This window comes from Panthera onca, chromosome F2, assembly GCF_046562875.1.
Source record: "Panthera onca isolate mPanOnc1 chromosome F2, mPanOnc1 haplotype 2, whole genome shotgun sequence".
NCBI lineage: Eukaryota > Metazoa > Chordata > Mammalia > Carnivora > Felidae > Panthera > Panthera onca.
The window spans coordinates 67,194,516-67,218,606 of NC_138356.1; the positions used below are offsets into that span (position 1 = coordinate 67,194,516).

At 44.0% G+C, this 24,091-nt stretch overlaps 1 protein-coding gene across 2 annotated transcripts in view; it reads left to right on the top strand.

Annotated features, from left to right (window-relative positions):
- The window catches only part of FER1L6 (fer-1 like family member 6), a 164,766-nt gene that overhangs the window by 57,288 nt on the left and 83,387 nt on the right, over positions 1-24,091 (top strand). For both annotated transcript variants that reach the window (XM_060611264.3, XM_060611265.3), the window contains exons 11-15: positions 5,919-6,271; positions 11,519-11,627; positions 12,388-12,571; positions 17,535-17,655; positions 20,204-20,304. In XM_060611264.3, coding sequence (XP_060467247.3) covers positions 5,919-6,271; positions 11,519-11,627; positions 12,388-12,571; positions 17,535-17,655; positions 20,204-20,304 — 868 coding nt within the window. The remainder of the gene's footprint in view (positions 1-5,918; positions 6,272-11,518; positions 11,628-12,387; positions 12,572-17,534; positions 17,656-20,203; positions 20,305-24,091) is intronic.

Genomic DNA, 24,091 nt, shown 5'->3' on the forward strand with positions numbered 1-24,091 from the left:
TGCTTGTTCTAGTTTCGAGAAGAATGCTGGTGCAATTTTGATTGGGATTGCACTGAATGTGTAGATAGCTTTGGGTAGTATTGACATTTTGACAATATTTATTCTTCCAATCCATGAGCATGGAATGTTTCTCCATTTCTTTGTATCTTCTTCAATTTCCTTCATAAGCTTTCTATAGTTTTCAGCATACAGATCTTTTACATCTTTGGTTAGATTTATTTCTAGGTATTTTATGCTTCTTGGTACAATTGTGAATGGGATCAGTTCCTTTATTTGTCTTTCTGTTGCTTCATTGTTAGTGTATAAGAATGCAACTGATTTCTGTACATTGATTTTGTATCCTGCAACTTTGCTAAATTCATGTATCAGTTCTAGCAGACTTCTGGTGGAGTCTATCGGATTTTCCATGTATAATATCATGTCATCTGCAAAAAGTGAAAGCTTGACTTCATCTTTGCCAATTTTGATGCCTTTGATTTCCTTTTGTTGTCTGATTGCTGATGCTAGAACTTCCAACACTATGTTAAACAACAGCAGTGAGAGTGGACATCCCTGTTGTGTTCCTGATCTCAGGGAAAAAGCTCTCAGTTTTTCCCCATTGAGGATGATGTTACCTGTGGGCTTTTCAGAAATGGCTTTTATGATCTTTAAGTATGTTCCTTCTATCCCGACTTTCTCGAGGGTTTTTATTAAGAAAGATTGCTGAATTTTATCAAAGGCCTTTTCTGCATCAATTGACAGGATCATATGGTTCTTAACTTTTCTTTTATTAATGTGATGTATCACATTGATTGATTTGCGAATGTTGAACCAGCCCTGCATCCCAGGAATGAATCCCACTTGATCATGGTGAATAATTCTTTTTGTATGCTGTTGAATTCGATTTGCTAGTATCTTATTGAGAATTTTTGCATCCATATTCATCAGGGATATTGGCCTGTAGTTCTCTTTTTTTTACTGGGTCTCTGTCTGGTTTAGGAATGAAAGTAATACTGGCTTTATAAAATGAGTCTGGAAGTTTTCCTTCCCTTTCTATTTTTTGGAATAGCTTGAGAAGGATAGGTATTATCTCTGCTTTAAACGTCTGGTAGAACTCCCCTGGGAAGCCATCTGGTCCTGGACTCTTATTTGTTGGGAAATTTTTGATGACTGATTCAATTTCTTCGCTGGTTATGGGTCTGTTCAAGCTTTCTATTTCTTCCTGATTGAGTTTTGGAAGCGTGTGGGTGTTTAGGAATTTGTCCATTTCTTCCAGGTTGTCCAGTTTGTTGGCATATAATTTTTCATAGTATTCCCTGATAATTGCTTGTATCTCTGAGGGATTGGTTGTAATAATTCCATTTTCATTCATGATTTTATCTATTTGGGTCATCTCCCTTTTCTTTTTGAGAAGCCTGGCAAGAGGTTTATCAATTTTGTTTATTTTTTCAAAAAACCAACTTTTGGTTTTGTTGATCTGCTATATAGTTTTTTTAGATTCTATATTGTTTATTTCTGCTCTGATCTTTATTATTTCTCTTCCTCTGCTGGATTTAGGCTGTCTTTGCTGTTCTGCTTCTATTTCCTTTAGGTGTGCTGTTAGATTTTGTATTTGGGATTTTTCTTGTTTCTTGAGATAGGCCTGGATTGCAAGGTATTTTCCTCTCAGGACTGCCTTCGCTGCGTCCCAAAGCGTTTGGATTGTTGTATTTTCATTTTCGTTTGTTTCCACATATTTTTTAATTTCTTCTCTAATTGCCTGGTTGACCCACTCATTCGTTAGTAGGGTGTTCTTTAACCTCCATGCTTTTGGAGGTTTTCCAGACTTTTTCCTGTGGTTGATTTCAAGCTTCATAGCATTGTGGTCTGAAAGTATGCATGGTATGATTTCAATTCTTGTAAACTTATGAAGGGCTGTTTTGTGACCCAGTATGTGATCTATCTTGGAGAATGTTCCAAGTGCACTCGAGAAAAAAGTATATTCTGTTGCTTTGGGATGCAGAGTTCTAAATATATCTGTCAAGTCCATCGGATCCAATGTATCATTCAGGGCCTTTGTTTCTTTATTGACCGTGTGTCTAGATGATCTATCCATTTCTGTAAGTGGAGTGTTAAAGTCCCCTGCAATTACCACATTCTTATCAATAAGGTTGCTTATGTTTATGAGTAATTGTTTTATATATCTGGGGGCTCGGGTATTTGGCGCATAGACATTTATAATTGTTAGCTCTTCCTGATGGATAGACCCTGTAATTATTATATAATGCCCTTCTTCATCTCTTGTTACAGCCTTTAATTTAAAGTCTAGTTTGGGGCGCCTGGGTGGCACAGTCAGTTAAGCGTCCGACTTCAGCCAGGTCACGATCTCGCGGTCCGTGAGTTCGAGCCCCGCGTCAGGCTCTGGGCTGATGGCTCGGAGCCTGGAGCCTGTTTCCGATTCTGTGTCTCCCTCTCTCTCTGCCCCTCCCCCGTTCATGCTCTGTCTCTCTCTGTCCCAAAAATAAATTAAAAACGTTGAAAAAAAAAAATTTTAAAGTCTAGTTTGTCTGATATAAGTATGGCTACTCCAGCTTTCTTTTGACTTCCAGTGGCATGATAAATAATTCTCCATCCCTTCACTCTCAATCTGAAGGTGTCCTCAGGTCTAAAATGAGTCTCTTGTAGACAGCAAATAGATGGGTCTTGTTTTTTTATCCATTCTGATACCCTATGTCTTTTGTTTGGCGCATTTAGTCCATTTACATTCAGTGTTATCGTAGATAGATATGGGTTTAGAGTCATTGTGATGTCCGTAGGTTTCATGCTTGTAGCGATGTCTCTGGTACTTTGTCTCACAGGATCCCCCGTAGGATCTCTTGTAGGGCTGGTTTAGTGGTGACAAATTCCTTCAGTTTTTGTTTGGGAAGACCTTTATCTCTCCTTCTATTCTAAATGACAGACTTGCTGGATAAAGGATTCTCGGCTGCATATTTTTTTCTGTTCAACACATTGAAGATCTCCTGCCAATCCTTTCTGGCCTGCCAAGTTTCAGTAGAGAGATCAGTCACGAGTCTTATAGGTCTCCCTTTATATGTTAGAGCACGTTCATCTCTAGCTGCTTTCAGAAATTTCTCTTTATCCTTGTATTTTGCCAGTTTCACTATGATATGTCGTTCAGAAGATCGATTCAAGTTACGTCTGAGGGGAGTTCTCTGTGCCTCTTGGATTTCAATGCCTTTTTCCTTCCCCAGATCAGGGAAGTTCTCAGCTATTATTTCTTCAAGTACACCTTCAGCACCTTTCCCTCTCTCTTCCTCCTCTGGAATACCAATTATGCATAGATTATTTCTCTTTAGTGCATCACTTAGTTCTCTAATTTTCCCCTCATACTCCTGGATTTTTTTATCTCTCTTTTTCTCAGCTTCTTCTTTTTCCATAATTTTATCTTCTAGTTCACCTATTCTCTCCTCTACCTCTTCAATCCAAGCTGTAGTTGTCTCCATTTTATTTTGCAACTCGTTGATGGCATTTTTTAGCTCCTCCTGGCTGTTCCTTAGTCCCTTGATCTCTGTCGCAAGAGATTGTCTGCTGTCCTTTATACAGTTTTCAAGCCCAGTGATTAATTTTATGACTATTATTCTAAACTCACTTTCTGTTATATTGTTTAAATCATTTTTGATCAATTCGTTAGCTGTTGTTATTTCCTGGACGTTTTTCTGAGGGGAATTCTTCCGTTTCGTCGTTTTGGCTAGTCACTGGAGTGGTGCGGGACTGCGGGGCACTTCCCCTGTGCTGTGGTGTATAACTGGAGTTGGTGGGTGGGGCCGCAGTCAGACCCGATGTCTGCCCCCAGCCCACCGCTGGGGCCACAGTCAGACTGGCGTGTGCCTTCTCTTCCCCTCTCCTAGGGGCGGGATTCACTGTGGGGTGGCGTGGCCCGTCTGGGCTACTTGCACACTGCCAGGCTTGTGGTGCTGGGGATCTGGGATATTAGCTGGGGTGGATCGGCAAGGTGCGTGAGGGTGGGAGGGGCAGGCTCAGCTCGCTTTTCCTTTGGAGATCCGCTTCGGGAGGGGCTCTGCGGCCGGGAGGGAGTCAGACCCGCCGGAGGGATGGATCCGCAGAAGCACAACTTTGGGTGTTTGCGTGGTGCAAGCAAGTTCCCTGGCAGGAACTGGTTCCCTTTGGGCTTTTGGCTGAGGGATGGGCGAGGGAGGTGGCGCTGGCGAGCGCCTTTGTTCCCTGACAAGCTGAGCTCTGTCTTCCGGGGGCTCAGCAACTCTCCCTCCCGTTGTCCCCCAGCCCTCCTGTTCTCTTAGCAGAGCTGTTAGCTTATAACCTTCCAGATGTCAAGTCCCGCTTGCTGTCGGAACATACTCCGTCCGGCCCCTCCGCTTTTGCAATCCAAACTCGGGGGCTCTGCTTGGCCGCCGCCCCTCCGCCCCGGCTCCCTCCCACCAATCCGTGTAGCGTGCACCCTCTTCCGTGGGCCTCTCGTCTGCGCTTGGCTCCGGAGACTCCGTTCTGCTAGTCTTCTGGCGGTTTTCTGGGTTATTTAGGCAGGTGTAGGTGGAATCTAAGTGATCAGCAGGACACGCGGTGAGCCCAGCGTCCTCCTACGCCGCCATCTTCCCAGGATTCCAACCTTATGATATTTTAAGATTAGTTATTTTGAGAGAGAGAGAGAGAGAGAGAGAGAGAGAGAGAGAGGCATGCCCAAGTTGGGGAGGGGTGGCGAACAGGTCGGGGAGAGGAAGAGAGAGAATGCCAAGCTAGCTCCGTGTGGTCAGTATGGAACCCTACTCTAAGAATGGTTTTAACATGTTTAAATGGTCCAAAAATACCGTGCCCCCAGCTCAGTGATAGGAGCGCATGGTCAGGAGTATTGCAGGAAGGTGCTGCTGACTGTGCATTCAGAGAGCCAGGGAGGGAATAGAGAGTCCCAGCTAATTCATCAGTCAGGAGAAAGGACTTCTACTCTTTATTTGCAAAACCTAAATTAGCCGGTGATAACTTTCTAAATATCTCCCCAAACCCCTCCATACTTAAAATCCCAAGGCAATCTTTCTCTGCATTACAAATCTGTGTTAATTGATAAATATACTTATGCACATATATGTCTGTGTATGTGTATATATGCACGTATATACTGAAGGCTTAGCTTAAGCAGAAGACAAGATTTACATGTTTTTTTTTTTTGCCAGTCACAGTGTGACACCATAGAAGAGCCTCAATAAATACCCATTGTTTAAGTCTCCATATCCTGGAAGGGTTTGCCATGGGATTGTTTTATGCAGAACACACATCCTGCCCACCTTCAGAATTTCTCAACTCGACGTTAACATGTTTTACTCCAACTTTCCAGGAACATCTTGATGGTATTCAAAGACAGGTATAAAAGTGTTTTCAAAATTAGACATCAGGGGCCATAAAATCTTTTTATCCCTTTTAACACAATATCTCTGCTTCTTAAAATTGACCCTTCTTTGGGATAAAATCTCTCTCTCTGCCTGACTCCTCTCCATGCCTCATTAGCCTGTTTTATTTGTTCTTGAAACACAATGTAAATCTCTTTCTTAGCACTTACAAATATTTACCATTTAATATTCCTTTTTGCTCTCTTCTCCACTGGGCTGTGTGTTTAGCACCCACACAGTGCCCGGCACATGTTAGGAGTCAATAAATATTAGATGAGTGAATGAACCGACCGCGATGCATGTGGGCATTCATAGCATCATTACAGCTGTGAACACGTGTAAACATGTGCATGCAAGGACTGGAAAGAAATACAGCAAATATAGCAAAATGGCAATTGTGGCTCTTTTGGGGATGGGATATTCTATAAATATTTTCTCTTGTCTTTTCTGTATATTTTACATTCTACACAGGCATGCACACTGTTCATAAAGCAAGAAATAATCAACTTGCTTTACCGAGCAACTAAAGCTTGGTTTTTGTAGGCTTTCTACCGACCTTTGGACCTGCCTGGATTAACCTGTATGGCTCACCCAGGAACCACAGTCTGATGGATGACTACCAGGAACTGAATGAAGGCTTTGGAGAAGGTGTGTCGTTCAGGGGCAGAATCTTGGTGGAAATTGCTGTGGAGATCCTCTCAGGAGGGGCACAGGAATCTAAGTTTTCCAAGGCATTCAAGGATCTCAAGTCGTCTTCTAAGGACAAAGACTCCAAGTCTTCCAAAGGCTCCAGTAAAGACAAGGATGATAAGACTGATGGTGGAAAATCCCAGCAGGCTTCAGACAAGACCAACTCAACAGAGGTCGAGGTGGAAACTTTCGATGCACCCCCTGAGGTAGGTCTGAGCACTGCCCCTGTGAGGTGAGCCCAGAGTGGAAGCATCACCGGCCAGCTGTTCCCATGGGCCCCCAAAGGCATGCGCAGGTCTCCTTCTGCAATCCGCTGCCTCTTCCTGACACGTCCCAGTCATCTGCTCGTGATAAGTTCCTCCAGTGTCCCCCCAACACACAGATTCCAATGGGAACCAAAGGAAAGGGAAATAAAAGTGTTCTAGGAGACCTGGTGGAAGTAGGTGGTGGGGGGATGGACTGAGCTCCACACATGGCCTCATTTTGTTTAGTTTGTTAGAATAGCATATGCTCTGGTTGTGAGGCATTGTGGGATAGGGAATGAAGAAGAGGAAGAGTGGGTGACAAGTTGGGATACAAGAACTTGAGAAACCTATTGCCCTGCCCAAGCCTGATGGGGGGGGTGGGGCGGGAATCACAATTCAAAGGAATGCTTATTTCTGTGTATTACTCAATATTAAGCATGTTAGCATTTTTTCCAGCCTGCTTCTGTATGATGCGAAAGAGATCTGGGTCACCAAGATGAATACTAACTGTGAATATCCCCTCAACTGTTTAGATTAGTAAGAGTAATTTTTGGTTAAGCAAATGAAGGAACTTGTGTTTTGTCAGTAGCAGAAGTGAGTAGATTCCAGCTCTCAACTTGGATGATCTACCTCTGGGGGTGTATCTCTCAGGTCAACCAGACACTCACTTTGGGTGGGGAAGAGAGGCGATGGCTGGTCTGGGTCGGCTTAGCCCTGGTAGAGCCGCTTATTTTTACTGCTGGGATCCAATACATCTTAAGATACAGTGTGGGGGAGAGGTTGGAGCCCAGGGTTGGAAATCTTGGATATTGGTTCTATTCATGGCTCTGATAGTAGCACCTCTCAATGTTTCAGTTTTCTCATCACCACAATGCGGTAGTAATAGTCTCTCTGTGATAGTCATCTCCTGGGGGTAAATGAGGGAGTGCCTGTAAAATGGTCAGCAGGGTTCTTTGCGCATACATGGTAGGCAGGCAATACATTTGCTGTTGCTGTGACCAGTGTTTCTATGGTTTGTTCCCACTACAAGTGGGCAGCTATTTAGAGCTCTCTACCCTGTTGTTTGGACTTACTTTGGGTATTTCGTGGACCTCTCCTGTTCTCCCTTATGAACTTGTATATTGGGAAATATTCTTTGTAAATGTGTACTGTCAGGTTGTTGTGTTTAAGATTGACATTGCCTTGATGTGATTGTATTTATGTGTATTTTTTCAGAGTATATGGAAACTTTGGAAATGACATTTTTTGGACTTGGCCAGAAACTGTGGGTACCTTAAGTAGCCACCCATGCCAATATCCCCTGTATCTGACTCCGTGGCAGTCTTTCCTACTGTTGAGAGACCGGCCATTCTTTTCTAAATAGAAATTGCCAAGTAGGAAGGGCCTAATAGAAGATTTTCTCAACCCAAGTCAATATCTTGAAGATATTTTGCTAATACCACCTGAAAAAAAATTCTAGCTGAAAGCAAGGGCATCTGGGAATTCTCATAGAGTGTACATTTTCTACAAGGCCAAGGGCCCATCTTGGCTGTTGTGTAGAAGGAGGTAGGGAAGAGAAATTCAGGTCTCATTCAAACCCTTACTTTTCCTTCCTTCTCTTTTCATCTTTGCTTCTTGTTTGTGGTCAGTTTCTTGCTGGGTTTATTAGTTACCTTTCACTATATAACAATCACCCCCAAATTTAGCAACTTAAAACAAACATTTATTTTCTCTGCGGATGAGGAGTTTGGGAATACCTTAACTTGGTGGTTCTGGCTCCGAATTTTTCATGAGGTTTCAATCAAGATGTTGGCAGGGGCTGCAGTCATCTGACAGCTTGACTGGAGCTGCAGGATCTACTTCCAAGATGGCGCACTCACGTGGCTGTTGGCAGGGGGACTTGGTTCCTTGTTGGCTGTTGGCAGGAGGCCTCAGTTCCTCACCACATGGACCCTTCATTAAGTGCTTAGTGTCTTCATGGCAGCTGGCTTCCCCTTGAGTGGAGCAGGTGATCCAAGAGACAGCAAGGCAGAAACTTCAATGTCTTTTATGACAAAATCCATAGAAGCCACACACTGATATGTATGACACATTCTAATTGTTAGAAATGAGTCACTTAAGCCCAGCCCACAGGGGAATTAGGGAGGTGAATTGGGCTCCATCTTTTGAGGGGAGGATTTTCCAAGAATTTGTGGACCTATTTTAAAACTACAGTATTGGGTTTCTACCTTCCCCAGAGCCTCAATAGCCCAGAGCTCACCTTACCAACATGGTGAGGTCACCTTCTTATATCATCTTCTTGTTTAGCTCACCAGGGTCCTGAGCTCTTCTCTCCCTTGCTGCAGCCACGCTCTCATTGCGTACCTGGACAAATGAGATCCCATGATTCTGGTTTTTCCAACTTACCCTCATCACTATCATCAAAGCTTATCTCCCTATGCCAAGCTTTCACAGAGCATAGCTAATCTAACAGATGATGTGCTCATTTTTCTAAATTGTGTAAACACGTACTGAGTAGCTTCTTGTTTAAACATCATCCTCAATATTGGTAGGAATACATGTAGAGTCTGACTCCATGGAAATTATGATACAGAAGGGGAGGTAAGATATACAAAATAAATGTACAGGAAATAAAAAGTGATGCGTGCAATAATGAGCTACAGGTAAAGTGCTGTTATTTCCTGGAGTGAGTGAAGTATAATAATTAAAATGCTGGGTTCCCAAGCAAGACAGCTGGATTTTAGATGTGGCCGAGTGGCGCAACCTCTGGAGAAACATCGCCTCTGAATCTTCGGGCAAGTGACTTAAGCTCCTTCTGCTTATTTCCGATAATAACCTCTACTTCCTAGGCTCAGTGAGGATTTAATGATTTAACATATGCAAAGTTCTAAGAACACAGCCTGGCACGTAGTAAGTGCTCAATAAATATTAGGCATATTTGGTAACTTTGAGCAGATATTTTAACCTTTCAGACTGCATTGTCCTCCTATTTACGCAAGTAGAATAAAAGCATCTCCCTCTTAGGGTGGTTATGAGAATTATATGAGATAGTAGGTAAAAGTCTTAATACCACATTTGACACGTACTAAGAGCTCAGTAAACATGACCGTCATCATTTTTTCCAGCTCAGGAATCAAGGTATGCTTCCAAAAGAAAGGACCGTTTGAGTTAGACCTGGAAGGATGGTTGGATTAAGAGATGAATTCTGGGGGTGCCTGGGTGGCTCAGTCGGTTGAGCAGCCAACTTCGGCTCAGGTCATGATCTTGTACTCCGTGAGTTCGAGCCCCGCGTCGGGCTCTGTGCCGACAGCTCAGAGCCTGGAGCCTGTTTCCGATTCTGTGTCTCCCTCTCTCTCTGACCCTCCCCCGTTCATGCTCTGTCTCTCTCTGTCTCAAAAATAAAGAAACGTTAAAAAAAAAAAATTAAAAAAAAAAAAAGAGATGAATTCTGTCTGTCGACATACCACGAGTACCATTTTTGTGGCGTTTGTGTGTATAGGCTTTATACAAGGTGCTCCATGTGGATGGTCTCATTTCTGCCTCTGTAGGTCCTATGACAAAGTTGGTTTCACAGACAGGGAAAATGACACCCAGGGAGTGGACATGACTTGCCTGAAGTCAACCAGCTAGGAAGTAGCAGGGTTGGGATTTGAAAAAGGGTTTATCTGGCTAAGGAGGCTGCCATCCCTTTTCCAGTCTACATGGCTTACGTTCCCACCAGGTCTCCAAATCCTTTTTAACCTCCTCCCAGCGGGTAAACTTGGCCCCAGGAAGGTGAGATATGTGGCTCTATTGTAGCCAGTGGATACAGTGGCGGCAGGTGGGAGGGGTGTGTGCTTTGTGACTAAGATCCAACATGGGGCCCCCACCCTGTCCAACATTTTCTGGTCAGTAGAAACATTTCCTCCTAAGCCCAACAGCAAGGAGGCTCCTGTGTGAAGGAAGGATCACCCTTTGAGACCTGTTGGCTCTCTGTGGGACAGGGCTCAGGGCTCTTGACTGAATGGGGCTCTTCAGCTCTAAAGCCACAACTGCTTCTTTTCCTTGGATGAACCTTATTGGTTTTTCCATGGAACGTAACAAATCCAGCTGCGAAACCAGGAAGCCCCGACTGTACGGCACTACATCCAGCCTCTTTGCTCAGAAACGTGATGCTGTGTCTTAGCTACATCTGCTCCCTGAACCATCAGCTTGTTCCACATCAACAGGGGTCCTCTCCAGACAGTGTGGTTACCTTGGCATGGCTCCTGTCTTGTGACCTGTCATGGTCCTCTCTTCCACAATGTAGGCTCCTTGAGGGCAGTCTTGGTGGAGACCAGACCTCAAATCTTGGCTGGCTTTAACTTGCTGTGTGACCTGGGGAAGCCCCTTAGTCTCTCTGAGCTTTAGTTTATTTGGATAGAAGGCAGTTGGATCAGATGAACTCTAAAGCCCTTTTCAGTGTAAAAGCAGCTGTGATCCCGGGACTGAGCACCCTCATGCCAGGAATTGCAGTGCTGATAGCTCGTCCTGGATGCACTGGATTGGCTGATGCTCGCACAAGTACCTAGCCCTCCTGTCTCTTTCGTTTGGGCTTGTGTTGTTTGGGGAGTAAGGTCTGTCTTTGAGCAGCACCAAGGCGTTGGGTTAGCACATGTCGGAGCCCCAAGCGCACTGGGTCTGTGATCGGAATACTTGGGGAAGTCACTAAACCTAACCTTAAGTTTAGTCTCCTCAGTTTCCTTACCTATAAAATGGGAATGATCCAGATTTTGACCTCTCGAGGTTCTGAAGAGGAAAAAACATAATGTATGTTGTCATCCTGTATAATCCATAAAAAGATGCTCCAGTGTGAAGTTCTGATCCTGTGACTCTGTTTGTTTTCTAAACGGCTGTTCACCTGAAGGTGATTTCAGACCTGTGTTTTAACAATAGCACCACAGAAAGATGCACATACCAACCTTTGCCTTTAAAATAAAAAAAAAAGATTTTAATCGCAAGGTAGGAGCTCCGAAGGTTGAGATTACATCATTCTAGATAAATGGCTGGATTTGGATGTGTGATTTGTAGGTCCTGGTTCCTGCCTGTCTGATCAGTAGGGAAATGATGTGCCATTTCAGGCTAACATTGACATTCAGAAAATGCCTGAAATGCCTACAATTCACCCTGGACCAGTTAACATCACTAATTCAGCTTATTGGTAGTAAAAAAATAGATCCAGGCCTGTATAATATTTTTTTCTTTCTATAGATTATACCAGAAAAATATGAGGAATTTTTACTCTTTGGAGCATTTTTTGAAGCTACCATGATTGACCGGAGGATTGGAGATAAACCCATTAGCTTTGAAGTTTCTATTGGTAAGTACAGATACATGCGGTGCTTGGCACATGGCATTGACTTTATACCTATTTCTTGAATAAATGAGCTAGTGTCTGACATGGAGATGATAGAATTCTGGTGGAAGTTTGCACCTCAGAAAGAAATGAGTAATTCTTCGTTTACTCTAGCGTCAATATGTAAGGGATGGATTTATTTTCATACTTTAATAAAAGGACTAAGAGTATAGTTTGGATTCAGACAGACTTGGATTACTAATTTTGGTTCCATTACGCCTAGGCTCACTTAATTTCTCTGAGTCTCAGTTTCTTCATCTATAAAATGGGAATAATAATTCCTCATAGAGCTATTGCAAGAGTACAGTGGGTTAATACATGCCAAGTCCTGTGCATATTGTAGTTGCTTTTATTGTAACTCCCAAAGATCTTCCTGGGTTGATGCACATCTGGGAAAACCTTTCCAAGAAAGAGCATTCTATTAGAGAATGGCTTGATTCATATTGGGAGCGTCTCCTTTACAGGAGCAGAAGGAAGTGGAGATGGAATCCAGGTAACTTGTGACTTGAGTAGTTTTTGCAAAAGAGAACATAAGATGGATGAAGGTGATGGCCCATCGTCATTGTCAATCTCATTTGTTTGGTCTGACTGTCATTCTTCCCACCTTCATACTGAGATCTTACTTCTCTGCCCTGCAAGGATATGACCGTGGATCCCCTAGGCCAAGTAGCCTGATTCTGCTTGTTGATACCTGGTCTCTCTCCCCTTGCTGCTGCCTCTATAGGTAATTTTGGGAACCTGCTTGATGGAGGGTCCCATCATGGGAGTAAGAAGAAGTCAGCAGAATCAGCTCAAGAAGACATCCTCCCATTGCTGCATGAAGGAGAAGGGGGTGCAGCCCATAATGGTGCCATCCCTGTGGTCTCCACCACTCACCCAGAGAAGCCACTTGTGACAGAAGGGAACAGGTAGGGGACACAGCAGTGCAGAGCATCCAGGGTTCTGACAGTGGGAGTCCGACCTGTTTCTGGGGCTGTTTGATTCAGTTCTTCCCTAAGATCAGAAACATCATTTTTATTTTATGGGAGCAAGGCACAGGCAAGGGCAACATGGTCAGTCTCACTGTACTGAATCTTTCGTGACATGTTGACAACTCTCCAAATGCCACATCCAGGTAATTCATCTAAGGGCAGGACAATGATGATGATGACTGTCCTATCTATAACTGTGAAGCATAACCAGGTAGGAAGGTCAGAATTTAACATTTCAATCCAAATCCTGTTAACAGTTACTATACTCATCTGAACTCTGTGCTATTATGTATATTTATTTTTAACAGAGAGAGAGAGAGAGAGAGAGAGAGAGAGACAGAGCATGAACAGGGGAGGGTCAGAGAGAGAGGGAGACACAGAATCTGAAACAGGCTCCAGGCTCTGAGCTGTCAGCACAGAGCCGGACGCGGGGCTTGAACTCACAGACCGCGAGATCATGACCTGAGCCGAAGTCAGACGCTCAACCGACTGAGTCATCCAGGCGCCCCCATGAGCTCTGTGTTATTATGTAAACTCAACTCAGTGGGATTATTGGATACATCATTTCTTATCTTGTTTCTGCCACAGTCAGACTGAAGAACTCAAAAAACAACTGTCAGCCACCAAAAAAAAAAAAGACCATTTCAGAAAGCAGCTGGGGCATCTCCATGCACACTCACTGATCTTTAACCCACATAAACTTTCAGCATGCAAAGAGAAGTAAAATTCTAGAATTCTGTTGGAAGAAAGTGGTGTCAAGCACCAACCAAGTGATTTGTGAGAGGAAGGGGAAGTCACACACAGCGAGAGTCTTCTGTGTTCTGAGCCTTGGGCCATGAGGAAGAGCTTTAGGATCTCATCAGGTTCTCCTGAGAGAACATAGTACCCCCCCCCCCCCGCCCCGCCTTTGCCCGTGAGGAGATTGGAACATTGCTGGCGTTCATCACTCTCTCTGCTCTTCCCGACCTAGACACGGCTTTCCGAGCACTGTCAGGATCACAAGGACTCCACGTGCATTTCCCCAGATGGCCCTCTTCCCTGAGCATCAGATCCAGACACCCTCCACTTGGGTGTCCCAAAGTTGTTCACCAGGCTCATGCCTTCCCAGACAACTTGGCTGCTCTTCCTATCTTTCCCATCTCATGGACTGGTCATCCCACTCTCTGAGTCCTCTGAACCACCAATCAGAAAGTTACCAGCTGTCCTCTTCCCCTTCCTTCCCGCATCTAGTCAGCAATGAAGTCTGGTAAAGTTTGGCTCTCAAGTATTTCTCGTATCGATTGTCATCTCTTTAATTTTGGCCATTGGCATCTTTGACCCGGATTATCCTAAAAATCTCCAACCTGGCTTGGATCTTCAAGAAATTCACCAGACTCTCTGTCAGAGCCAGTTACTCCCTGAACTGACATCATTCATCGGCTGCCTGTGGCTTTCAGGTTTATTTTCAGAGGCCACAGCTTGTTGCCTCAATCCCCATCTACTTCTCTACCACCGTCTCCAGTCACGCCCCAAACTCCGCCTTTCCTCCGGCCACACTATGTCTCTGATGGTTCTCCAAATGTGTCCTGCTGTTTGCTGCTTCTGGGCCTGTGAGGATGGTCTTCCCTCTGCCAGGCAATAAGCCCTCTCCTCAGAACTGTTGGCTCCCGTTACCCTTCAAGGTGAAGCCCACATTCCCTTCCCTGAATCCCAAGTCTGATTTGGATTTCTAGACTCCTTCCACCAAGCACCAATCACATTGCATTAAGATGTTTTTACTTGTCTGTCTCCCTATTAGACTGTGGACACTCTGAGGGCAGGGACCGTGTCTTATTTACCTGTGTATCTGCTCCTTTCTAAAGCCTGGAACACAGTAAATCTTCATAAATGTTTTGGAATGAGTTAAGGAATTACTATACCTGGGTTTGCTACAAGGTACTATGGAGGCAGAGAGAGGAGGCAGGTAACTTACTTTCCCTGGGGAGGAGGTGAGGAGTTGAAAAAGGGCACAGAAAAGGTGACATCCTAAAAGGTGAGAAGGGGTTTAAGCAGTGAAAAGAGAGTATTTGGGACAAAAGTAAAAATAATCTTAATTATTCATCCCCTCATTTTTAAGTGTGCCCTATATTTTCTAAATCCTGTCCTCCCATGGACCACCTTCTTTGGAATGTTTTTTTGCTCTCTGGCAGGCATAGTTAGTTGTAAACCCTCCTTTCCACACAGCAACGAGGATCCCAAACTTGGGATGGCCTTTGATGGCTTCTCTGTCTATTCTCAGAACTGAGGAGATCAATGAGTGGGTCCTATAACTGGATCTGCAACTCAGGGAAACGTTTCTGAAATACTCAGAGGCACTCTGCATCCTTTCACTGGAACCAGGCAGTAAAAACCTCCCCACCTTGTTGAACTAGACCATTGGTGACTATGGGTGAGAATGTCAGGAGATCTAATGTGAGAATGGTTTGGGAGGAGATGAGAAGTCTCAAGGCACCCTTGGATGGACTTTATATTAGTGCTGGCCAGCGGGATCAAGGAGACCCAAATGAATCATGCTGATGTTTCCTGGGTTTCCGTCTCTCAGAAATATTCCTCAGTCACTATATTGAGGCTCTGCCTACCTAGTGGCAAACCAGGGTGGCAGTAGCTAAATTGAAAGATCCTGTGTCTATACCACACCCATATGTGCGTGCACACACACATGCTTGCACATGCACATGGTCACGCAGTTGATTTGTGTGTTGCCTTCATTAAAGTAAATTAAACTCCTTGTGTTTGGTCTGGGCTTTCCAGTTTTAGAAAGCACATGCATTCACCTACAATTTATGTATTAGGCTGGAGTTCAGGAATGAGACGAGAGCACAGGACATCCCATGGCAGTTCATCATCTCCTTCTCAGGGCTCTAAGGCTACCCTTGCCCAAAGTCACAAGCCTGGTCTGGTGTCAGAGCAGCCATTCAAACTGGCAGCCTTCTCTTTCCACTGGCAGCACGGTGCCCTCATGGTGCCCTCCCATCTGCTGTGCTCCATCTGTACTGTTTGCCAGAGACCACAGCATCGCAGTCCCAGACCCAGTAAGACTAGGAGGACTCTGGGAATCAAAGAGGAGAAGGCCCTGAACATCATTAGCACAAAATAATCTGAGCCACAGAAACCTTGGAACAAAGGACAAAATCTGGGTGAGAATGTATTTTCTAGGATTCTCGGTGCAGTAATTTTAAAGGAGATGAAAGCATTTTAATTTCTAACTTTTTAATTTATTTATTTTTTGTTCTCCTGCTGTAATAACAACCCCAGTCTCAGCCAAGAACTAATTTGGCTTCTCTTCTAAATGGACACCTGCTGGTTTATCTTCTACAGAAGAGACACCGGACACCTTTGCTACTTTTATGGTCTGCAGAGGAAATTTGGGTTGGACAGCTAAAAAGAACAACCATCCATTCTTTCAGGCTGGAGTCCTCTTCAGCTTTTTGGGATGGAAACAGCTTTCTCTCCCTTGGTCTCTCCTCTGTCTGCCTCTATGGGTGTGTGACTCCAAACCCTGTCCATGTTTATCAGGCCACATGTCTCACCCTGCCCATTTTGAGAACTTTGCCTTGGCCTTCCTGTCACATTTCTCTTTTTGCGGTCCCAGATGTTTCTGGGAAAATTAGAGGGGCTTGGGGAAAACCTAGTCAAGAATATAGCTGCCGTGGGGCGCCTGGGTGCCTCGGTTGTTAAGGGTCCGACTTCGGCTCAGGTCATGATCTTGCAGACTGTGGGTTTGGGCTCTGCGTCAGGCTCTGTGCTGACAGCTCGGAGCCTGGAGCCTGCTTCGGATTCTGTGTGTTCTCTCTCTTCCCCTCCCCCACTAATGCTCTCTCTGTCTCAAAAGTAAATAAACATTAAAAAAATTAAAAAAAAAAAAAAAAGAATATAGCTGCCCTTAGGGAACATCAACTTTTTGCCACACTTCTCCCACCTTACCTGCCTTACCCCATCCCTTTCCTCCCTGGGAGCCAAAACCGACAAATTAGTTCCTTGTTTTGTGTCTTCGATCTCCCACTGTTAGCTGTCTTATTCTCATCAGCATTTAAGCATATCCAACTGCCACCCTTAAACACTTCCTTTGGCTCCACATCTCCCCATCTGGCTACTTTGCTATCCCTCTTATCCCTTCTTAGCCAAGTAGGCAACCTGCATTATCAGCACCATGGCCTGGAAATAGTACATATTTGATTCATGGATGGATGGATGGATGACGGGTGGATGGATGCATGAATGCATAGATGCATGCATGGATGGATGGGTGGATGCATGGGTAGATGAATGCATGAATACATGCATGCATGGATGGATGGACAGATGGATGCATGGATGGATGGATGGATGGCCATATGGTTGCTGCAGTTTAGATTCTTCATCCTAATTAATAATATATTATGCTCTTACAGTTTTATAGCAATTTCATTCACGTCTGTTATCTCAATTTATTTTCACACAGTGGATAGCTTACAGACATTAAAATGAAAATGTTGGTTTTTCTCTCTCCTCTCCTCTCCTCTCCTCTCCTCCCCTCCCCTCCCCTCCCTCCCTCTCCTCTCCTCCCCCCCCCTCCCCTCCCTTCCTCTCCTCTCCTCTAATCTGGAAAGAGAAGTTCCTCCTTGAAGAAGGCTTGCTTGATAAACCCTGCCCCCTGGTGCTCAGCTCTAGGCTTTGTCCTGCGTCTGATGGCGGTAGCTGTTAGTACCTTTCCATTGTAGCCATATATCTGTTCGTTGTTTATTGTTCATGGGTCCCCAATTAGAACACAGTGAATAATTTGATTGTTTTGTCACCACCCTTCCCCACCCCACAAAGACCATACAAAACATGAACATGTGGCTGGAATTGCCTGAAAAATACCAATTGCCAACTAACTTCAAGACCTAACCTGTTTTCACAGGAATTACAACTATTTGCCTTTTGATGCCAAGAAGCCCTGTGTCTACTTTATCAGTTCTTGGGGAGACCAGACGTTTAGGCTGCATTGGTCCAACATGCTGGAGAAAATGGCAGACCTGCTGGTAGGTGACTCTCACAGGTGATGGATTTGAACATTGGGCAGCTGGAGGCAAAAGGGACCTTTTCATTCACACAGTAGAGGGTCTTGACCTTAATTTAAATGCAAATAAATTGTGACTGCTGCACGAGGGCACATAGTTTCTACCTTCTGGACCTAAGGGAATGAGAATACGTTTTGACTTTAAATAAAACTGTCCGGATTAGAATCTCTGTTCTGCTTCTTAACATTAATGGACCTAAGGATAGACTGTTTTCCTAATCAGGATATTAAGGCAGGAGATAGACAACTTTCTCACAGAACTGATGGAGCCTGGCTTCAACTGATAGAAAATCCTACACCCTTCCCATGGCAGAGAATTGCCTTTACGGTGAAGTCCTGCCACTTCTCCAGTCCTGCCTGTCACATACTTTCTCCCTTGTCCCAAGCGCACTGGACTTTTTGTTTCTCGAAGAAACCCAATTCCTTTATGCCTCATAGCCACCTCCATGATGTTCTGTCTGCCTGAGCTACTTTTCCCTCCACGCTTTGCCTATGTAACCCCTTAACCTCCACAGCACAGTTTCAACTACTTCCTCAGAGAGGCCTTCTGACTTCTCCCCCTTACTCTCTCCTGTAATACCCTGTGCTGTACCTTCAGGGCTCTCCGGATTTTACAATTGATTGGTGTGTTTATTTGGTCAATAACCATTTCCTACTGTTCTGTGGCATCTGGCATAGTACCCGGCACCTGAAAGGGGCCAATAGTTATTTGAGGGATTGAAGGGAAGTGTTTATAACAGGGCCAATATGCAACGGCTGCCAGATTGTTCCACCCAACCCCAGGGAGGAAGGCACCCCTGGGAACTCTGCTTCTCTGGGCTCTTGAGCCTGCCCTTCGTGGTTTCTTTGTGCCTGCTCTCATATTTCTCTTCTCACACCACACAGCTCATTGGGGCGCCCTCTACTTTCTGTCCTGCCGTGCCTCACCAGGTGACCCTCTCATTCCATGAAAGCCTATGCTAAGGAAAGAACAAATTTCTCTCTCTCTTTTGCTTTATAATTCTGTCTCTAGTTGTGTGAAACAAAGCATTGCCTCTGGTCTTGGGGATTCCAGGCATCATGGAGATAAGAGTCTGAGGGCGATTTGGTGTCACATTATGTGGAGGCCACAGACTTGCTTTGTAAGGCTGGTTTTGCTTCTCCTTCAGGCAAAATATCTTAGACAGTGTATTTATAGAATTAATCCAAGCAATGCAGCAGCGCTGGCCTGGAGGAGGGGTCCCTCTGGTTCTACAGGGTCTATCCCACTCCAGTAGGTAAACGCAGTTACCGGGCGCGGAGGGGCATGGTTTGCTGTAGGCTGGTCCCGCCTCTACTGTGGGCCCAGCGGACCAATCCTCGAGGCCCCACCTTGGTGGTGGTGGGGAGAAAAATGGCGTCCCCCCAGTCTCTTCTCCACCACCCGGTGTTCCAAATCACTCCTTTGGAGCCATCCTCATTGTGTCACGGTCGCAGACGAGACTCCTGTGCCCCGGCGCTTGACAAACCAAAGCAGAATGCCTCCCTAGAGGCCATAGCTGCCTTTACCATTCATTTCCAATTCCTTTCTCAGTGCCACATCCCTGCCATGCTTGGTGTATCATGCCTAACATGACTGAATGTTTGTTTACTAAGCACTAGGCACCGTCTGAAGAAGTCCACACCTCTCTATGGTGGTGCTATAGGTGGGCGCTCTTATCAACTGACTTTGCACAAAAATGGGCATGCGGGGGTTAGTTCAGTCATAAGGATAGAGTCTGGATTTGAACAGAGGTTGCTTGACACTGCACCTATATTTTTAACCACTCCACAATTTGCCTGTTCTTATAGTGAAGGGGGAAGAGGGAAACATATGTCCCCAGACATCAGACTTTGATGTGTAATACAATTTTTATAGATTCTGGCAAAGCAGTGATAACATGCCTTTTGAGTGCCGTATCCCTCCATTGAGTGCCACTGAATGGAATACTAGAATTTAGGCCTAAAAAGAAAAGTATGATTATTAAATACACAAGCATAAAGCCATTGTCATATGCAACCTGTCCTCTTCTCCTATACCACCTCACCCGCTGCCCCAAACTCCTATAATCAGAAGAATTGATGCCCTTTAAATCAGGATTATTCAGTATTACTATATTCCCATATAATCAATTGACTTGAACGTTGCTTTTGAAGTTTTTTATGTCATATCTAATTTGATCTCCTTTGTTAGGTATTTCCTGACATGAGTTTCCCCCCACGGTAGACGCCAAATAAAGGATCCCCTGTTAGGAAATGATCTGGAATAGGAATGATGGGTTTGAGCAAGGCAGGAGAAGACTTGTCTTTGGACTGATTCCAATGAAGAAAAGGAAGTTTCAAAGTTAGAATGCAGCAGCATTTCCCAGTTCAGACACAAGAAAATGAGGGAAACCTTCCTTCATTTCTAAAACACAAAATCAGCAAAATATGTCTGAGATACTTCAATCAGGGTCTCCACTACAGGGTCTCCTTCTGCCCCTCAGCCCTCTACCCCTATGGTTCGTTTCCAGGAAGAAAGTATAGAAGAAGTGAGAGAATTGATCAAGATTTCAGAGAAAGCATCAGAAGATAAAATGAAGATGGTGCTCAGTGACTTCATCAGTCAAAGCAGGTACCGGGAGAACAGCTGGCATGTGGGTTGCTGAGCTTATATGGAATCAGCTTTTAATTACCTTAGAAAATAGTTGATTTCACATGCATTCAGAGAGGCATTTTATAGTGTTCTATCCATCTTTATTTCGTTCAGTAATTTAGCCGGCACTTGTGGGCTCACGGTTGCTTCCTGACACTTAACTAAAGCATAAAACAAAGGAAAAAAAAAAAAAGAAGAGGGAGAAAAGAAAGACTCACTGCAGAGACTTTTTAATGAAGCAAGAAAAATGCTAGTAATGTTATGCCAAGCACGCGTCTACATCTGGTAGATACTCAGCAACTATTTGACAATTAGATTGGATAATAAATCAAATACTATTTAGTAGAATTTTTTCAGATAACATAGCAAACACCAATTAAGGACTCTGATTCCAGGTGGCAAACAATAATAATAAAAGATTTAAAAATAGAGCATATTAGTTACCTATTATGGAGTAACAACTCCCAAATTTAGGGACTAGACAGTATGTATGATCTCTGTTTCTGTGGGTCAGGAGTCCAGCTGTGGCTTAGCCACAGTTTAGAGCCTCTCAGAGACGCCAATCAAGGCATGGGCTGGGGCTGCAGTTACTGAAGGCCCGGTGGGCAGGCTTCACCGCCAAGCCCACTCACATGGTTTTTTGCGAATTCGGTTCTTCACGGGCTGGTGGATTGAGGACTTCAGTACCCTGACTGCTTGTTGGCAGTCAGCCTCAGTTCCTCACCACGTGGGCTACTCCAGGCTCCTCACGACATGGCGGCTGACTTCATCAGAATGAACAAGCAAGAAGAGTCAGAGCATGCCAGCAAGATGGAAGTCATGGTCTTTTATAACCTAATCTTGGAAGTGACCCCCCCATCACTCTTGACATACTCTACTATGAGCAAGTCACTAGGTCCAGTGCACGTTCAAAGGGAGGGAATTACACAACGGCAAGAAAAGCAGGAGAAGGTCACTGGGGGGACCATTGTAGGGGTTTGTCTACTACAGAAGGAAACAACCTGGATTAACTCTTGAAATTAATTAGGTGAAGAGTTGGGCAAAAATGAGAATTTATCATAATGACGGGCACCTGGGTGGCTCAGTCAGTTAAGCATCGCTTGATTTCGGCTCAGGTCATGATCTCAGTGTGGTGAGATTGAGCCCTGTGTTGGGCCCCACACTGGGCATGGAGCCTGCTTAAGATTCTCTCTCTCTCTCTCTCTCTCTCTCTCTCTCTCTCTCTCTCCCTCCCTTTCCCCCTCCTCCCTTGCTCATGCTGTCTCTAAATAAAAAAATGAAAGAAAGAAAAGAAAAGAAAAAAGATTAAGTCGTAATGGAAGCAATGAGAAGGGGTGGAGATTCATTTGATGGAAGGCAAAATCTAATAGATAGGGGGTAGCTAAATAGCTAAATTCTGGTGTTTTGCTTTATAAGTTCTGTCTTTGCTAATCTCTCAGTTACCCATCATTTTTGCTTTATAAAAGGAAAGCAAACAAATAAATATATAAATTTCTTTCTATCTTTATTTCTTTCTCATTTCTCATTATAGAAGCAATATCTCTCAGTGTTGCTCCTGCTGTGAGCTAAGTGTGACCTGCAATTCTCTTTGAGCATCTTTAAAAAGCTTCATGATCTCATATTTCTAGAAACTGTTTGTGGGCAAATTATAGCTCAATAATTTTCTATATTAGGGGGCTACTTGGGGTGATGATCATTCCCCTTTCCCTGCAAGTTTACAAGCAGCTGAAAACATATTTATGAGGGTCAGACAGAGATCAAAATGTTAGTTTTGTATTTGGTAAACTTGGATTTGAGAAAGCGGCTTGGACCTGAGGTCAAGGTGGGCTTCCTGTTTCCTCCCCGCTGCGACCCCTTCATGGTGAGGCAGCTGGACTTCTGGGGCTTCTCCCCAGGAAGGGACAGGTCACTTGCCACAAGAAGGTGAGGAGGCCGTCCACAGGTCGCAGCAGGCTGGGTATGAAAGATGAAGAATGAACACAAACAGGTGCCGTGGTCATTTACTCCAATTTGATTGAGGGAATCAATGATTTTTCCCCCTGTGAGAAAGGGAGAGAGAGATCAGAAGTCAGAAGTGTCCACCGTGTCTCATTAAGCTGGTCCGTTCGGGAGTGGAATGGAGTTTCTTGTGTGTCTCAGAAGGTAGACGTGTGGCAACAAGATGCCTTCTTCAAAATATAATTCTTCATATTCTTTTTAAACATTAAGGGAAAATGGGGTGCCTGGGTGGCTCAGTCAGTTAAGCATCCGACTTTGGCTCACGTCATGATGTGGTTCGTGGGCTCGGGCCCCCTGTCGGGTCCTGTGCTAACATCTCAGAGCCTGGAGCCTGCTTCGGATTCTGTGTCTGCCTCTCTCTCTGCCCCGCCCCTGCTTGCTCTCTCTCTCTCTCTCTCTCTCTCTCTCTCTCTCTCTCTGTCTCAAAAATAAACATTAAAAATTGTTTTGTTTTAATTAAAAAATAAATAAATAAAAATTAAGAGAAAATGTCACTTGACTAGTATGTCCAAAGAGAATTGCTGGTGAGGTTTCCGACTCTGACGTAGGACCAGGGAGTGTGGTGTTTTCCCCTTTTGTTTCCTTTGTTGTTGATCTTTCTCTTCACAGTATTACATGCTCATCTTACCAAAAGAAAAAAAAAAAAAAAAGGTAGGAATGTATGAAGAAAAAGTGTTCTCAATTCTCTCTCCAATCCCATTTTGCAGAGACAAGTTGATTTGTCCTCCTGGATTTTTTTTCCTGTGCATTTGCAGACCCACACATTCATGAAAACACTATATTTTTCCACAAATGTCACACACTTTGTTCAGCAGGTTGCTTTTTCACTCCACAAACTAGCACTGGAATCTTTCTACAGTTGTATGTGATGGTCCTCAGTAGTTAATTGTGTGATATGTGTCACTTACTTAACTGGTCTCTGATATATTAGTTGCTTCTAATTATTTTGCTACTATAAACGATGCTACAGTAAGCATTACTGTGTAAACATATTCTTGCAAAATTTTTCAGTTGTTTTTGAAGGACAGAATTCTAACCTAATTTTTGGATCAAATTATATAGACGTTTAATTTTTGGCAAGTGCTGTCAAATCGTCTCTTAAACAATTGGTGGAGGAGAGTGACTATTTCCCCACCTTAACTATTATCCAATAGGTGAAAATGGTATTGATTTTAATTTGCATTTAACTTTTCACTAATGAGGGAAGTATCTTATTTCCCTATGTTTTAAAGCCTCTTATATTTCTTCTTCAATTACATGCATAACCTCTACCACTTTCTTATTGACCACATTTTTAACATCATCCCTCCAAGTGTTACTACTCGTCATTGGTAGGGTTTTTAACGTGGGAGGACGTACTCCAGTATGGAGTCTAAAATATTTTTTACATACAACTTTTCAGGAAACTCTTGGTGTGTGTTAAATGTGTAAGATGATGGAAAACTGCATTATTTTACGTGTGGTGTTACGACCTTGGATAGCAATCACAATAGATATGTATATGAAACCAAGTAGGAAAACAAACCTCTATTCCCCAAAATTAATGTGGGGTCTGGGGATCATTTCCAGTCCTCACTTTGTCTCTGAGAAAAGTTAGTGCACCATTGCTTAATTCTTTGGTTTTTTTTTTTTTTAATGTTTATTTGATTTTGAGCTAGAAAGAGAGCGAGTAGGGGAGGGGCAGAGAGAGAGGGAGAGATCTGAAGCACTGACAGCAGAGAGCCAGGCCTGATGCGGGGCTCACACTCACCAACAGTGAGATCATGAC